Source organism: Pseudophryne corroboree, chromosome 4 (genome assembly GCF_028390025.1).
Source record: "Pseudophryne corroboree isolate aPseCor3 chromosome 4, aPseCor3.hap2, whole genome shotgun sequence".
Taxonomy (NCBI): Eukaryota; Metazoa; Chordata; class Amphibia; order Anura; family Myobatrachidae; genus Pseudophryne; species Pseudophryne corroboree.
The window spans coordinates 408,942,475-408,961,820 of NC_086447.1; the positions used below are offsets into that span (position 1 = coordinate 408,942,475).

At 41.2% G+C, this 19,346-nt stretch overlaps 1 protein-coding gene across 7 annotated transcripts in view; it reads left to right on the forward strand.

Moving 5' to 3' along the window:
* The window catches only part of COL19A1 (collagen type XIX alpha 1 chain), a 1,277,374-nt gene that overhangs the window by 1,220,215 nt on the left and 37,813 nt on the right, over window positions 1-19,346 (forward strand). For all 7 annotated transcript variants that reach the window (XM_063916766.1, XM_063916758.1, XM_063916759.1 and 4 more), the window contains one exon: window positions 11,764-11,830. In XM_063916766.1, the coding sequence (XP_063772836.1) occupies window positions 11,764-11,830 (67 nt within the window). The remainder of the gene's footprint in view (window positions 1-11,763; window positions 11,831-19,346) is intronic.

Sequence of the window (19,346 nt, forward strand, 5' to 3'; positions counted from 1 at the left end):
TGTGCGGGAACCATCTGCTGGTGCAGTTCTATCTAGTTCATGTCTAAGTGCCGGTATCTATAGCTACAGTGACATGGACTTTCCAACTGATTTACTTTGCCTTGATTAAGTAACTGGTGGCTGCCTAATATCTCTAGGGGGTCTAAGTACCCTGCGATGACCCAACTTCATAGATAATTCACCTGATCACTGAGTGATGTCTGCTGTTTGTCTCCTGTATTTGCCTTTGTCCTGTTCCTCCTCGACCCATTGTGAAAAGTAATAAGTCTAAATCCAGGCCAGAAGGGGCAGAGAAGAGTGAATGAGTCTCTAACTCAGATACTGTATGTGCCTATTCCTAAGGCTCTCAAATACTGGTCTCCTCCAGAGATGGAATGTCTACAGCTACAGATACCCTTTCCCAAATCTCACCTTCCTTGAGTAGGGAGATTAGCAAGATACTTTCTCATACCCACAAAACAGGAATTCAAGGCTCTAGAGAATAGACTCCAATTTATCATCTGTCAGCGGGTGCCTACCATTCAAACTGATTTGGCACAACTAGCAACCACCATTGACACCCTGGAAGATCATAAAGTGGCCTCAGTGGACTCCCTTGCCCAATTCTGGGATGTGCTGTATCACCATGTGTCCGAAATCCATTCTCTAAAGTCTCACATGGGGGATTTAGACAATCAAGGTCCTCATAATAATATCTGTGTATGAGGTCTCCTGGAAGACATTTCCCGAGCTAGTCTAACAGATGTCCTCACAAAGATCTTTAATGAAATCCTTGGATTGAACCCCAGTAGTGAAATTCAATTTGACAGAGCCCATTGTGGCCTTCTTCCTAGAGGTCTCCTTACGGATAAACATTGCAATGTGATCTGCCGCCTCCACTACTAGGCCATTCTGAGTAAAACCCATCAGCTTGAGGGGATACATTTTAATGGCAAAAAATGCACCTTTTCCTTGATCTGTCCTGGCCCATCCTACAACAACATAGAGCCCTGAAGCCTCCTATGGATGATCTACGCACACATGATTTGAAATATTGATGGGGAATTTTCATTCTAGTTACAGGTTTCTCATTATGGCAATTCTGTTCTGTGGATCTCCCTGCTGTTTTCTCATCATTGAGCATACAGCCGCTGTTGCTTCCAGACTGGGAAACCCAGTGGAGCTTTTTTCCCTTGCATCTGATGGTGATTGCTGACGTGTCTCCAGCTGTAAACAGAAGTCGAAACACCAGTCTGGCCCGAGCTCTGCCGAAGTGACCTGAACTGCCTGAGATAAGCTCTACTTTAGTGAGATGGTTCTTGTTTGTAGTCTGCTAAACAAATAATGGATTATTATATCTTCTTTTCTATAACATTAAAATTGCAACAAATGTTTTTGTGAATATCCCCACTAGTTCATGAAAGTATTGTGGTCATTTTTCCTCTTGTGATTATGAGATCTGCCTCTGCTTAACCTTGTGGATTTGAACTAGTCGTTCACTATATGAAGTTCTTTTTTTTTTTTTTTTTTTTACCCATTTGATTTGTTGCTGTTACTGTCCCCATGACACCCCCCACCATGCTGCACTCTTTAACACTCTGGACTAGGACATGGCTAGCCTCTCCTCATGGTCCAACTGCAGCTTTTCCCCTGATATTGGTTTCTTTGCTTCTGTTGACCTTGCACATTATGTATTGTGTGTTTCTATTTACATTGTTTATGTTGTTTTGTCCCCCATGCCTCCTTTCCCCTTCTCCATCCCCAGCTTCTTGCACCCATCCCCCACTACCACATTATTTGGAGGCGGTCTTTGGAGAGGGTCACATCTTCCTCATAACAGGGCTCCACGCCATATAGGTTTTCTCCCACGAATTATACAACGGGTTTAAATATTCCTGTAAAAGGTCTAGAATGCTGCGGTCTCTTTGGGCCAACTAGGTCGATGTGGCTTTGGTGCAGTAAACCTATTTCAAATTTGGCCATGCCCCCTCAATCAGAAAATCACTGTTATGTATATTCCAGTGACAACTCTAGAACAGTTGGTGTTGCTATTTTATTTGCCCGACACCTCCCTATCACAGATATTTCTTCCCATAAACTTGTAGGACTGGGGGTTTATTAATGAAACGCTGCATACACAATCCACATTTCTCTTTTCCTAATCTCTACACTCCTAACCTGAAACAGACAGTTTTTAGCTCCTCAATTCTGGAGAAGGCAGAGGCTTTATTAGAAGGGATTGTGGTGGTAAGTGAAGTTCTTGGATCTGCTTTGGGATATCCCAAATAAAGGGTTCAACAGACCAGGTAAGGAGTTTAGAATGATGAGACATGACCATCAGGTTTTCGATACATGGAGAATTTCTCACCCTGCAGAGTTTAATTATTCCTTCTCCTCTCGACCCCACAAATCCTATTTTAGAATTGATTATCTGTTCCAGAGTCATGACCACCTGGACGCCTATAATAGGGTATATCACATGGTCAAATAATGCTCCGATCATCTTCAGTTTCACTTCCCAATCTGGTATCAGAGTTCCATAGATTTGGCACTTTCTCAGACTTTAAAATGAACTACTGCAAGTTGATTGCTATGAACTTGAACTCCTGCTGAAGTAGATGGCTTGAAACAGGTGTTTCCATTTGCTTGGCATCCTATTCAGCTTAAATATTTGGCAGTACAAATAGCAATCAATTGTCAATTGTTTTCACCTAAGTTCTCACTCCCATATTGCAAACAATTTATCTGATTACAACAGGTGGTATTTCAAACATTTTTCTTTGATAGATAGGATAATTGTAGTAAAAATGAACTCCTTATCAAAATTATTATATGTTACAGACCCTTCCCATCATATTCCCCCAGTATGGTTTCAAGTGCTGCAGCGTTATTATTATTCACCAATTTGTTTGAGGTCGTTCTCCATGCTTTATAAACATTATGTTCTATTTTGACACAAACACATGGGAGGTTTACAACTTCCTCATATAACCAGTTACTTAATGCAATACTATTAAATCATATACTTGAGTGGACCAGTGTGAAAAGCCCCAAACCATGGACCACACTGGAGGAATGTTGTTTTGGCCATTATAAGGAGATAGTACCATGGTTACTGACACTCCCCACGTTATCACCCCACAAGTACTCCTACTTTGCATTGCCAGAAGAAACTCAGAGTACTTCCAATATCTCTTCCCACATTTCCCCTCTCACATTCCTTTTTCATTAGCACTGATTTTATCCCCGTCTCCATAGAACTTCATTTCAACTCTGGGCAACAGCAGGGATATTCTGGTTGGGCAAGCTGATGTGTCCATCTTGCGTGCTCTATCCAATCATCCTGTGGTTTTCCTCAATCTGAATTCAGGAAATACCTTCAACTCCAACATTTCATCAACACTTCACTAAAATCCACTGCTTTATCAAGTCAAGGATCCTTACCCTCTTTGAGTCATTGTGTCTCACCTCAACCACCATCTCATACTTTCTCTAAGCTGTACACATTAATTATTGAGAACCTCTTTCATACACCTCTTTCCTTCACACTGGTTTGGGAGAGGGAATTACAGGGTAGAGTTTATGATTTCAATAGGGAAACAATCTTTCAGAATACCCATGTTAGCTCATTCTGCACCATCACTTTTCAGACACTTTATAAGGTATTTTCCCGCTGGTACAGAATTCCTACTATAGTGAATAAGATGTTCCCAGGAATCACCAATGAATGTTGGAGATGTACATCGGCCCCAGGAAGCTTCCTACAAATATGGTGGGACTGCCCTTCCCTCTCTCTTTTTGGGCTGATGTCTAAAAAAGCTCTGAAGCAATCCTAGGAGCAATTATCCCTACAGATCTGGTATTTTTGCTATTAAACATTTCCACTGCAAATACTAGTACCTACTAAAAAATCTCTCCTGAGACGCCTTAGTAATGCAGAGAAAGTTGCAATTCGCTCCTTCAATTAGAGATTGGTTTAAGAGAATTGATTATTATGTGGATATGGACGATATTATTTCCTTTTCACAGGGTAAACTTCTCAGCCACATGGTTACCATGGTTAGAATTTAAAGAAACCTCCATGTATACCACGCACCTAGGCCTAATGGCAAACCCCCCACTCCCCTTAGTATAATGCTCCAACAACGGTGTCTTTTCCTCAATCGTGGGCTTTGACCGCTAGTTTTAATAGCTGTGATTAAGTTAAAGAAGTTATACCCATAGTCTCAATCCCCACCCCCTTTTCCCCCCCTCAGGCTTACATCATCCATTGTCCTGTCCCTTTCATGTTACTTATTTTGGTTTCATTTTCCCTTCTTTAATGTTATACTGTACATCATTATTTCTATTCATTGCGATTACACATGATATTTTGATGTTCAGTGGTACATTTTTTATGATGTTTTATTACAAACAGCCTTTTTGTGTTGTACTGTTGCTATTGCCGGTCTCCTTCAGCCTATGTAACCAAAGTATATGTTCACCTTATTTCAAGTGAATGTTATAACTGCAATACATGCAAATACCAATATACTAATGGTGGTGTGCCTAAGCAATGGTGTTGTTCCTTCAGTATCATTTACAGTAACTAAGGGTTAAACAATAATATATTGGAATAAATTAAAGCATAGCAACATTTTCCCTTTTGTCTTTGACATAGAAATTGGTCTTTTGTAAATCATTTATTTAGTGACCGCTCCCCAGCCACTGCACACAGTTTGCTGAATGTTTCCAATGCAGCTAGGAATATTTTCCATCACATGTCCCTCTCTGTTCTCTTCATTTCTACTGTTCACCTCTCAAGGTTTATTTTTTTTATTGTTTTTATTATTTGTTCTCTGTGTTTTTGTATTATCTTTTGGCTATCCCCAAAGCAGAAGTATAATACAAAAGCAAAAATTGCTGCCTATCAGTATTACTTCATATTAAGAGGTGTCAACTTTTTTCTATCTTTTTATGTTTTATGCAGCAGTTTTTTCAAACTTAAATGTGTTAGCATTCTTAGAGTAATACAAATATAACATAATTAGAGGTACAGTTTTGAAAATAGGAAAATGATAAGGGCAGTAGATCAATAGATGATAACAAACAATGCTCACTGATAGAACATGTTAAAGTTCTATTTAGAAAAAAGTATAGTACTGATATATTGGTACATAGTAATATATACAGTAAATGGCTGCCAAATCATCATACCCCTTTTTTATTATCTATGAGATTTTCTTTCCTCCTCTGCCTTATCCATAGTGATACAGACTTCCATTTAGGTGCTAAGCATAGTTTCACAGCAAACATGGTTTAGGCAGTGGGTTGAGTTCTATTGCCTGTTGGATCAATGGTCCATTAGTTTAAAGAGGATGGGTTTAGTATTGAGTTGCATAAGTCTACCACTGAAACACTGGACCAGTTCACTCATGGAACTGCATCTCTTGATCAATTTGGCTCTCCCTGGGGAATTTTTCTTAAAATATTCCTAGCAGTGCATGTGTTATCTTTTTCTCAGTGATTTTTAATAGTGCTACAGATCTCTAAAACAATACAACTAGTGAGGATGTATCTCTTCTATCTACTGGGCACAAGCAGAGTAACTACAGTGCCCAAAGACACTCAGTGAAATGTATTCGCTGATTATTGTCAAGGACCTAAATGACACAGGAGCACTCACACATCACAGTACTTATAGAAGGCCCATATGTCATATAACAGTTCAGGCAAAAATAAGTTCTGTGTTAGGAGCTTCACTGTTTGATCTACTTTTGTATGGCCATAGAGATTTCTTTGGCAACTGACATGAAAGTTCAGTTGAACTTGATATTGTTTCCTGGCAGGACTTTACCATTCTACCTTCCTAGCTACCCTGAACATTAGCGCTTTCTGACAATCACACTCCCCCACTCCATCAGTAAAAGGCCACTGCAACTTGCCTTCAGAGATGGATCATAGAGCTGAGCTTTGCTGAACTCTAGGTCATCATTGGGGCTACTTGGGTCAGTCAGGATGGGGTTACATTTAGGAAACCATCACTGGAGCTGGCATCTTACTAGGAATAAGATCATCACTGGCAATCTCACAGGATCCAGCAGCAGCACAACATTCTCTCTATTGCTAGAGTATGTTATATGTCCAGAAGTAATGAGCTGGCTTAGTCCTGTTGATTCAACAACTTGAGTCTTTTCTGGGCTACATGATTTCTTTTTCGGGCTGCAGGATTCTGTCACAGTTCATGAAGATTGTATTCTGGATGCTTGATTCTGTGTGATGGCGTTAACAAACTTTGCTCATATCCCCTGTTCAAGATTATTTTCCAGATCTTTTGGGAGGCCACCTACTGTATGACTGCAACATCTTGGACCCACTTACCAGCTACAAAGTTATGACATATCTTAGCCCTGCACATTTCACTTTGGAGTACACCTGCCACGGTAACTTGTCAGTGCACACAGTTATTGAGGCTTCTCAGTCTCTCAGTCCTTCTTACTGCAGAAGTTCCAAATTGACTAACTTCAGGTACCCCATATTTCCACATAACTCATGGTGTCACTTATTTCCACATCACAATCCATTGGGCTGACTGGAGAGGTAACAGACTTTATGGACTCAGCTATACCAGGCAGGCAGGCACTCTAGTTTCCCAAATTTGAAAGCTCAAAAGTTGTACAAACCTTTTGAAAGACCAAAGGTGGGTTGAAATGCGTAGCTGCCAGGTGCTACCAGTTGATGACCAGTAATGACCCGGGACTGACACTGAGGGTTACTATCTATCACGCTCTTAAAAAAACTGTTTGTTGCCAGTTATTTTCTACCTTCTTTTAATTGTTTCTTTTCAGCCACATGTGGATACCTGTCACACCGAATTTCCATACGATTGCATTTTATGTGGATGGTTTTTACTTATGAATTTTAACTTGCTATATTAAACTGTATTACACTATGGGCCTAATTCAATGTTGATTGCAAAACTAAAATCTCTAATGGGGAAAACCATGTGCACTGCGGGGGAGGGGGGGGCAGATATAACATGGGCAGAGAGAGTTAGATTTGGGTGGGTTATATTGTTTCTGTGCAGGGTAAATGCTGGCTGCTTTATTTTTACACTGCAATTTAGATTTCAGTTTGAACACGCCACACCCAAATCTAACTCTCTCTGCACATGTTATATCTGCCCCCCTGCAGTTCACATGGTTTTGCCCATTAGAGAAAGATTTTGCATTTTGCAATCAACCTTGAATTAGGACCTATGGCGGTAATTCAGATCTGACGGAAGATGTGCTAAATTTAGCACATCTAAGATCATTTAATCTGACATGCGAGGGGATGCACAGCACTGGGCTAGTCCGCCCCGCTATCAGGCCCTACCCCCCCCCCTTCACCCCCCTTTCCCCGCCTCCTTCCCGCACAGGTGCAAAAGCATCACACGGCGGCAATGTTTTTGCACCTGGTGAGTAGCTCCCTGCCAGCGCAGCTTTTGGGCACTGGCAGACCACTACTCGCCAAGCCCCAGGTCGAGGTGGCTGCGTGTGACGTCACGCAACTGCCGCTGCCAGCCCCCCAATGGTCCGGACACATCTGCGTTGTCCAGACCGCTCCCCGCAAATGCTGTTCCAATGCCATTGGCACACCCCCTCCCACTCCCACTCGTGTCAATCAGGCAGAGGCGATCGCAGCCCAGAGATGCTGTTAGCATCTCACTGGGCTCCCGGGGTGCACACGCGCATTGCGGCCGCTGCGCACACCACAAAAAAATTCAGACTACGATCGCTGCCTCTGCTTTAGGGCACATTCATATGAGATTGAGAGTAGTGCCAATCTGAAGTGTGAAGGAGCGCTTATTGACATGGGGATTATCTAGACAAGCATAAGGAATAGGATTGATATTTACTTATTGTTTAAGTTAGCACTGGTGTATGGGCTTCAATCTTTAAGTTATTGCATGTTTGCTAGTGAAGTGACACTGGTAAGGGTAGGTACCTTGCTGGTGATGGATGGTATTCACACACTGATATAGGTTGAGCACTCATTAGGTAAGAATGGTAATGCACCCAGATAACTGATGTACACGCTGTAGGCTGAAAAATGCACGCAGATACTGGAGTTGCACAGGACAGCAATGGATAACTGCACAGGCTTTGCTAGCTGGAGATGATGAGCAGTGTGGAAACTGCACAGAACTTCAGTAGGTAAATGCACAGATTTTACTAGCTGAAGATGATGAGCAGTGTGTAGACAGCACAGAATTGCAGTGGTTAACTGCAATGGCTTTACTACTTGGAGTCACTTGAAGCTGCACATGATTGCAGACGGACACAAACTAGGAGAAGCTGAAGAAGCAAACAGGAACTAATAAACTCAGAACTTGAGCATGCATCATGCAATGTAAACCAGATAGCCGATACAGCAATCCATCCAAGAATCAGGAAGCAAAGCTGCTGAAACTAGATCCAGGAACTGGTAAGATACAAGTTGTACTGGATGCAAGTCAGGGGTTTAAGTAGGGTACTCTGATCACATCATTCATGCTTCTGGTCAGTCAGATGGAAGCAAGTCCCTCGTTGATTGGGAGAAACTGGAGGCACCAAATCACCAGCAGTTAACCGACCTAAATATGTTCATGTTTACTGTAGTGGTTAGTGGGAACGCTCCAGTAAATGAGGCAATAGTGCTGGGACCAGTAAAAGGGAGTCAAAGTTCATTGCATGACACTGACTTGCTTACTTTCCGCAAATGTCAGGAGACTCACGATTTTTCGGGCAGTCCACCTGCACCCACAGAAGTGTGGCCTAATTAAGAGTGCAGGATGAGGAGATTATATCCAAGATTCTGGCTCCATATGGAGAGAGCAGGGCTAAATGATGCAAATGAACTTAAATTAGCTTTGCCCCTTCGATGCGGACACACAATTCGCTGCAGGGGCAAGCTTTATAGATGAGACAGCCCAGCCCCAACCCCAATGTGTCCTGCAGTGTCTCCTCTCTGGGCTTCTTTCAGAGAGGAGACCATAAATATAGGTAAATATGGCGTAACACCTACCTTGTTTGCACCCTCTCCCTTCATGCCGGGTGAGTAGTGGTCAGTCCTGGTAGGCAGGCCAGACATGAAGAAGGAGCTCTAGGAGGAAGTACAATGCATAAGTACCGTCCTTCGTGTGGGTCCATTGTAATGCCCTATCGGACCAAAACTTTATGAAATAGGGATTTCAGGATTAATTGGAAATCATCCCCTGGCACTTTTGGTTTTAGATCCCAAGTTTCACATATTAGTACTTATACACTAGTTGAAAACTCAACCTCGTCCGCGCAGAAGGAGGAAAGACAGGAAAACAGAAAAGAGGGACAGCACAAACACAAAGGTTCTTGCCAGGGTTACTCTTGCCTCTTCAGCCTGCTCATTCTCTCACAATTTCCTTTAAAGAGACAACAAATATCATTGTGCAAGGTCCCTTCCCTAAACATACACTGTGTCACAAAACTAAACTTTATACATACAATAATAAGCTGGGCCTAAATCATAGTCTTCGTAAAATGTATATTTAAATAAATGATATTGTGACATATGTGGTAACTAGTACTGCACTTAATGAACTTTATTGTTACTTTTGTTCAATATGGTTCAATATAATAAAGGATAATAATTATATTAAGGTATGTTCGGCAGCATACCCACAGATTGGTCCTCTGCTTGAAAGGGCCTATTGGATAGATATAGGAAAATGGTTACTTTTGGGGTATTCAAGTTCATATAATTCAATGATATACTAAATGCTTAGTCTGTATAGAATTTACTACAAGGATAATATAATTTTTTTTATATTATTTGAATGTATACTCATTATTGATACAATGGAACTTTACTGACCAACTGTGCACCTTATCCTCTGCAATAGACTGATGAATTATGAATGCGACTATGTTTTATCTGTAAAAACTATGTGTTCTACATTTGTACTTTATGTATATTGAGACAACCTTTTTTATGTTCTAGCTTCTTGCCATAGAATATCCCTGATGAAGTCATTGATGATGAAACGCGTTGGGTGATCTATTGCATTATCATTCAGATCTAAAATTAAAGAAAAGAACTGTCTTTCAAATACATGCTAATAATTAAACTGTACTTATGTATTAGAACTATTATTGTTTTGCCATTTACAATATTTTATATGAACTTTAAAGGAAGTATTTTAATATTGTAAAAATTACAATTGGTTGTACTCAACGATTAATCTATTGCAGTATTCTGAACAAACTTTGTACTTTTCTATATGTTTGACAAATTTGAAAGCTAATAACCTGTAGAGACCTATATAATTAGGCACCCCCAAAAGAAACCATTTTCCTATATTTAAATAAATGTATTAATAAGATGTGTATAACTTTATCCAACAATTACTTTAGTGACTAGAATCATACTCAACATAAAGGACAAGTTCAGATGCTCTACATAGCATAAGAGTAACCACAGACAAGAAACCTGGGTGCAGCCCCTTTAGTTCCTTCCTGTCTGCACAGAGCTAGTCAACTTCTTTATATTATTAGGGCTTATTGAAAGGAAATCTAAATTCCGGTGGCAAAATGAGCATACGAGTGCCATGTGGGCCAGACACCCCTCCAGTACCTTTTTGAGCTTCCAATTACCCTTAGCCTGGGCCTAATCCCCATGCTTACCAGTGGGGTATGTATTTATTTGGCCTGGGCCTTACTAACAATGAGTCTATCTGGATCTCATGGTTAAATAACCTGGACTTAATGCCCAGGCTATTATGGGGGCCTCCCTACTGTGAATAGAGTGACATGGGCCTAATACCCAGGGTCACTTTATTGGAGCTTAGGACTTGCACCTGCCTAAACGCTGCTTAATTGACCTTGTAATGCCCAATGTCACTGACACGGAGCACATACATGTTTAATAAAGGTGTTGGGGCTGAGGAACTGTTGTCTCATCTGCCGCTTATGTACAAAAGACAAAACATCGGGAACATCAGTTGTGCCATCTAAATTCTGAGCAACCCTATGGTGTCTCGAAATTTTCATCACAACTACCACTTCAACTGCAAATTAATTTGCATTGACTGACTAGGACATGCCCAGAAAATGGTAGCAACACGTCTGCATTTTTATAGCCACCCCTCATTACCTCCCCCAAATGGTCAGTACCTGTCACTGACTTTACAAATAAATCCTTACCACCACCACTAAAGAAATCACTGCACTTCTGCAGTGCTGCTGTGATGCATGCGCAGTGTCCAAAAATCGCTCCAATGCGTCCAACATCAACTTTGTTTCCACCTTTAAAATCAGGTGCAGTATCCTTGTTTTATACAGTACCTTACTAATATCAATATAGACACTGCCATATGTACCTTTTTTCAATTTCATACAGACCCCCACAGAGACCTTTGATGTATTTATCTCTCTGTTAATACATATCTGCCCTTCACGTGGGCAAATCTGAAGACCGATAACACTATGGACTAAGGTATTTCTCAGTCACCAAATAGAAGCCACAGAAATAAATAGAATCAGGTCTGCATTGGACTCAGAGGGAAATTACTGCGCAGCTTTTTATGCTTACTACATTCCATTCATCAGAGTTGATTCCTCTTCAGCTGATAGTAGAATATCTTACTGAATAGGAACCTGACAAAGCAGATAGCAATCTAGAAATTTACTTGATATAGTGGTATCCTTTAAAGATAACACCAAGCCATTTTCAATTCAAAGATTTATTGTATTTCATGCTGTACTTTTGTTTCAATTATGCAAATAACCGCAATAACTTTCTCCACAGACACAGAATATTTCATTTGAAGAAATGAAAAAATATATTAAACAAGAAGTTTTACGAATATTTGAAGGTAAGAGAGACCACATGTAAAAAATGAATATATAAGCTACCTAACATTACATCCTTTATTCATGTAGTTCAGTACTCTGCCATTAGCTAGCTTATTTGTCAGGCTAGTCCTGATTTATTATATACTGTGCAGCATTTGTTTTCTCTTTTCTATATTCCATTTTTAAAATAATACTGAAGTTACTTATATTTTCCATACTCAAGAGTCTCTTTCAGCACACTGGGCCTCATTTACAGTTAGGAATAAATCCAGAAACAAAGTGTAATTTGTACCTTGGAAAAGTAATTTAAAGTGACATGGGAGGCAAGTTTATTATATGCAGACACAGGACAGTAAAGAACCTGGCCGGGCCCAGGTACTTTTCAGGGGGTGTGGCCTAATCACAGGAAGCGTGGTGAAGCACCTTTAGATAAAATGTATTTTAAGCGCCACCCTGGCCACACTGCAGCTCAGCACACAGGAACGTGTGTTGGGCTGAGGAGAAGAGCTGCAGCTGCTGTTATCAGGTAAGGGATAAGAGGACCTGGGCCCTCCATCAGATCTGGGCCCAGGTAATTAGTACCCTCCCCATCCCCCCTCTCTGCACCACTGTGCAGACAGACAAAGAGTAAGAAGGGGAGCATAATCTTAGCTCAACTCTGAACTGCACTCTAAAATTATAGCTGCCATTATTTGTGGACCTGTGTGTCACATACAAAAGCAGGCAAACATATTCTCTTTATGAAAGAAAAAAGTCAACAAATAACACAAATAAATTGCTCCCAGCAGTATTATCATTGCGAACCAGTAGATACCTAAAGTAAATTTCCAAAATTGTAATTCACTATTTGTCTGAAAATTTTTACAAAATAAATAAAAACTGAAAAATGCTGCTTCTTCAGCATCTGTTCTGGGAAAGCTCCAAGTTTACACACATGAATGATATTGCCATAACAATTGGCTTTCAGTTAGGCTTTTCCTGTGAATTAAGGCATGCTTTTTATTAATTTGTTTTTATTTATTGACAGTTACTTACATAGTGCCAGCATATTCCATTGTGCTTAACAATTGGGAACAAACAGTAATAAAACAAGACTGGGTAAGAGGCACAAGATTACAATCTATAGGGATAAAAGACTCGCTGATTCGAAAAACTCAGGGCAGTAAGGAAACTTGCGATGGCAGCGATAGACCCATCTAAAATGTCGGGTAAGGTTTTGTTGCCAGATGAGGCAAAAATGAAACAATTTTGCCCCAATTCAAAATACTATGTGGGGTGCAAACCTAATAGTAACCCAGTCTCATCACTAGAGTTGTTGTCACCCAGTACTGTAAATGGACCACCGCACATTCAAAAATGGGGCATGACCTTATTAGGAAAGGGAAGTGACTTTGTGGCACATCTCTGTTTTCATTACTCTAGGGGGGTGCCTGCCACTCCTGGAGATACTGAGATGCCCCCAGAGATGCTCCCTGCTATACCTCAGTAATTTGACGTCGGGTGCTATACTGCAATGTTATCATGCCTGCTCCCAAATTCTTTATTACATTTGGCCCAAAATGTTTAAGAGTAAGAGTTTCACAAAGTGAGAGATTTGGTAAGGTTTTTCAGTTTTTTTTAAAAGGGGAAATCATTTACACTGCAAAACCAGGTTGATTTTGTAGTGTAAATGATTTCCACTTAAAAAAAAAAACAGAGTGAGAGTTTCAGAAAGTGAAAGATTTGGTAAGGTTTTTCAGTTTTTTTTTTAAAGTGGAAATCATTTACACTGCAAAACCAGGTTGATTTTGCAGTGTAAATGATTTCCACTTTTAAAAAAAAACTGAAAAACCTTACCAAATCTCTCACTTTCTGAAACTCTCACTCTATTACATTTGGCCCATTATGCTCTCAGTATAGGACAAACACCAATGTCACTAAAAGTGTTTTTATATTTTTATCGTAACTTTGTAAGCAATATATTTCCTATTATAACTGCCTAATGGGCAGTGGAGGATTTAGGTGTGAGGCCGTCCCTATGCACAACAGTAACGGCCGCCCCTCGCCTGCCTAATTTTATTATTTTTATTGATTGGTTATAAGCCCGTATTTGAGGATAGCCAATGTAAAAGAATAATAAAGAAAAAGCCACTAACTATGACTTTTTTTTTTAAATTATTATTATTATTATGTATACACATTTACTAAGTAGGACAGCTTACAGGGGCAGTATTTGCATGACTTACCCATTCACACTCCATTCAGAATGGCATATGGTACAGTAACTTGGAGATATTTTGCAGCTACTGGTACTTTTTGTACAGACAGTACCAACACAAGCATCCAAGTGCACACCCCACCCCCAGACACATGCCCCACGTGCCTAATGGGAGATTTCCTACTACTAATGGGTAGTGTATATGCAGAAAGTTTAATTTAAAACCATTTCTTAGATAAATATGCAGTATGATAGAGTAAGGGAGCCCAAAAGCATTTGTTTTTACTAAACCAAAGTCTGAAGGTCTGTGGTCAAATTTTTATGACAACTTACCTTTTTATTATATTAGAATGTAACATTTTTTCAATCCATGCCTTTAATAACTCAATCAGAAAGTGGCTAAAGAATTCAATTTTGTTTCCAAACTGACTAAGGGTTTTATTCATGAAGCAGCTGCTACGTATAATTTTAAAGAATGCACTTCTATGTTTCCTTAACACTGACTGGTTGCCATGGAAAACTACTCCACTGGCTCACTTCTCCACACTTTTCACTGCTTCATGAATAGACCACTAAACATTTAGTATAATGTCCATATAACGCTTGAGAGTTCTCTTGCAAAAGTACAAAGACTGTCTTGTTATTGTAAAATGAAGCAACTCAAGAGGTGCAGACATTCAAAAGAAAGTAAACCAGTGTTTTACTAAAAAGACCCAGAAATAGTATAGAAAAGGTGCTGAATAAGTCACCAACCTTACATTTGTGCATGCAGTTCATACAGTGCCAGTCCCATATCCACACAATCTCAGACCTCTAGAGAAAGAAATGGGTAGCTTTATCTGTCTGATGCTGGGAAAAGAAAGAGGACATTTTTATAGCCAATTCATTTTGCTTTACATTAAATTGACTAACATGAGAAATTGTCACTTTATGTTCATTTTAACCTATTTTTAAAAGCAGAAAGCAAGTCTTTAGCTAAATACAATTTCTTGCTTCATTGTGCAGATAACTGTTTAATATCAAAACTAGGTTGCCGCTGCTGAAAAAGTGTGTTCTGGCTGCCCTGCAGGATTTTACATTGCATATTTAAATAAAAATTAAGTGAAAATAATTGATCTATTATATGAGATGTTGTAGTCGTACAATCAATTACTGTGTGTGGTCAAAGTATTGGGCTACAAAGAGGTTTTAAAAGCCTCCAATTGCAGTTAATTTTGTTGTCTGTGAAACCCATAGCTTAGTACAACTAATTGACAACTATGGTAGCACATTAAAGAAATAACTCAATAACGCAGAGCCAAGTGCTAAACAGTTATCTCTAAAAGCATTTTAATAGCAGGTAATTACTGCTTCAGGCATTGATTTAATGAATGTTGCTCAAATCAATTGCGCTTTTACCTGATAGTAGTCAACCAACAAACTACATTTAAAAATGATGGCTCTGTATTGTTTTCTTCTCATGTATAAAAGACGTATTTGTACATATACATCACTTATTATGGCAGTAGCTCTTCTGCCAGTGTTTGTGATACAGACTGTGTGGTTGATGCAGAGTGAGACATACACCATTTTTTTGTAGTGTAAATAAAGCACATTTACACTGCACATGTCTAAAAAACAGTAGCAAAGCAAACTTGTGGCTTTGCTAATGTACAAGTTCATGACACATGACTGCTTGTTACAGTAAGATTTGGCATGTAGGGATGATGCATGATATCTTTGGTACAGTCAGAGCAAATTGGCCCAATTGCAAAGAAATGCAGACCAGTATACAGACTCTTATATGCAGTGGCGTATTAAGAGAGGAATTTAGTCCGGGCCCCCTGCTGCCTAGGGGACAGTTCATTAGTGAATGCTGGTCTTCGGCTAAATGGTTTGGTTTCCATTTTCCTGCTGTTTTCTCTACTGCACATGTACAAAATGACGAGAGAATAGCTGTTGCACCATTTTATCAGTGATTTTGCAGCACTGCCAATGTGGAACTCTGGAGAGTATTGAAGAGATGGTTGCTGTGTGGGGAAGGGGCCCTTATGCATTGCATACCCTGCATCCATTATAGATACACCACTGCCTAGTTGCCTGGCCAAGTCATAGCATTTGCGAGTGCTTGGAGGCTGGAGCAAACACATGATGATGGCCCTAGGGGACCGCTTCTAATTAGCTAATTGCCATGAATTGCTTGATGCCAATCTATGTTGTTCACACAGTTCATATTTTGGCTTTTGTGTGCATATTCTAGATATTTTTTACTTTATCCCACACAAATTGTACAATTATGTCTGGTGTATTAGAGGTTTACTTTACTTTTTTTTAAGTCTTCTAGTGAATGCAGATTTCATGAGCAGAATACATTTATAAATAGGTGTAAGTGTCTATGCAAGACATAAACCTGACACCTATGCTACTGGTACTGATATGCAAAACTGACACAACATGTGTGCACATTTACTCAATGACAGCTTTCTTAATGATTTCATTTGTGGCGCAGTTGGGTACAACTCAGCAGCGGCTCCTGTATGTTTTTTTTTATTATAATCTGTTAAATATACTGTCCCCAACAAATAGCCGTATTCCACTTATGTTATTATTATGATGCACAAGGAGCTGAAAATTATAACAGAGCACCTTTAACCATAAATTGGCAGTAAGGTAGATGTTATACTATTCAATACACACTGTGTTGTGGCAAACTGCCAACAATATACTGTTTCCCGTTATATGTTTTGGCTGACAAGTGAAGTAAAAGAGTAGGATGATAACTAACCTTAATTAACTAGATATACATGGAGTATGAAGTTTAAGAAAATAAACATACCAAGCTAGACTTCTTGTTGAAAAAGTAACAATGGATATGGATACCTCGCTATATAAATTCATATAAAACTTGAAAACTTAGTACTGGGTGCAGTCCATTTTGAAAATATTTAAATGGTGTCTCTCACTTATCTCAGTACGCTGAACATAACATAACATAAGTCATGTGGGGGGTACACACGGAGAGATCCATTCTTAAAATCTTAAGCAAACTGACTAGATTGCTTAGATTTTAAGAATGGATCTCTCGTGTGTATGGCCCACAGCCAGTGCTTAAAGTGGTCCTAGAGAGGTGGTGGAACTCACCCCCCCCCCTCCCCACGGCGCCATTGTAACAAAGGTAATGTAACTATGGCGCACGCTGCAAAAGGGGGCGTGGTCTCAAAAAATGGGCGTGTTACACAATAGTAATAATGCCCACAGTAGTAGCACCCCATAATACACATAATGCTCACAGCAGTAGCGCCTCTTATACAATGGTAGTGCCCCTTATAAAGAGCCCATAGTAGTGGTGCCCCTTATGCAATGCCCGCAATAGCAGTGCCCCTTATGTCCCCAGGAGTGATGCCCCTTATGAAGTGCCCCCTTTACAATGCCCTCATTAGTAGTGCCCCCAGTAGTAATGCCCTTAGTGGTAATGCCCCTGTGTAATATTGCCCCCAGTAGTAATGTTGCCTGTAGTAATGCCCCAATCGTTTAGCCCCTGTAGTTATGCCCCCTTGTAGTTTAGCCCCCAGTAGTAATGCCTCCAAGTAGTAATGCCCCCAGTAGTTTAGCCCCTGTAGTTATGCCCCCAGTAGTAATGCCCCTGTAGTTATGCCCCCAGTAGTAATGCCCTCCTGTAGTTTGCCACCAGTAGTTAGCCCCCTTGTAGTTTGCCCCCAGTAGCTTGTCGTCTGTAGTTTGCCCCCAGTAGATGCCCCCCAGTAGTTTGCACCCAGTAATAATGTCCCCCAGTAGTTTGCCCCCCGTAGATGCCCCTCTGTAGTTTGCCCCCCAGTAGTAATGCCCCCAGTCGTTTGCCCCCCAGTAGTAATGCCCTCCCGTAGCTTGCCCCCTTGTAGTTTGCCCCCAGTAGTAATGTCCCCCAGTAGTTTGCCCCCAGTAGATGCCCCTCAGTAGTTTTCCCCCAGTAGTAATGCCCTCCTGTAGTTTTCCCCCAGTAGCTTGCCCCCAGTAAATGCCCCTCGGTAGTTTGCCCCCCAGTAGTTTACCTCCAATAGATGCCCCCCAGGTGTAATGCCCTCAGTAGTTTGCCCCCATAGTAATGCCCCCCCAGTTGTTTGCCCCCAGTAGATGCCCCTCAGTAGTTTGCCCCCCAGTAGTAATGCCCCCACCCCCAGTAGTTTGCCCCCCCAGTAGATGCGCCGCTACACAAATTAAAAAAAAACAACACAAATCACCATACTTACCAAGCCCCGCTCCGTGTCCGGCCGCTGCAGTCTTCTGTGTGCCCGCTCCTCGGCACTATGGGAGAGACGTCATGACGTCTCTCCCATAGCGCGCATTGACAGAGCCGGAAGCCGGAGCTCAGTACTGAACTCCTGCCTCCGGCTGCCGCTGTGCAAGGAGACGGGTGCTCGCTGGTAACGCAATCTCAGCGGGCGCCCGTCATCTCCCTGCTGCGGCACCGAGGACACAACATGGGGTGAGGTGAGCCAGAGGAGGCGTTCCAAGTGGAACGTCTCCAAGAAGAGGCGTCTCCAAGTGGAACTGACGGAACGCAGTTCCGCCCCGTTCCGGCTCACTTTACCCCCTGCCCACAGCAATAGCGATGTGCGGCCCCGCATGCATGCAGGCACAATCTAGCACATTGCTCATTTCACGGCAGGGTGAAATGAGCACCCCCCCTCGCTCAGCACACATCGCGCTGTGCTGAGCGGGGGGAGAGATGTGTGCTGTGCGGTCACTGATAGATCGCTCAGCACACATCTCTGGGAAAATAAAGAACGTGTGTACTGGCCTTAAGTGTCCTGCACCTGTTACTCACCACCTGTCTTGCTAGCCGGATAGTCGTTGCCCTCCCCTGCCATGACAACACTACTGCCTATTTAAATAAGGCCAGTGGAACTAGTTTACTAAAAAGTTTTGTCGGACTGTTCTGAGTCTTTGAGAACCCAGGGGATAAGATTCATGTCACACAAGAATTCAGTTGGAGACAGGATTTAATGGGAACATAATAAACACCATAAAATACTTGATTTCAGGTTTATTGGGAAACTCATCTATTTCGGGAAGCTGTCCCAGAGAGAGTAGACCAGCCTGCTAGATGGGTATGTGGGTGGTCTTAATGCTTGGTGGTGTGATTCACAATCAGGGGCGGATTGTCCATAGGGCTCACCAGGAGGATTACCGGTAGACCGACGTGTCTGTGGGGCCCTGTTTTGTTTGTTGACATGTGGCCCCACCCCAACATGACAGGCAGCCCATCGCACTCATTGTCCCCTTTCATTCTGTTATTTCATCTCTGTAGTGCAGCACAATCCAGTGATGCAGCCATGGCTACATGGCATGTTGTGCTGGAC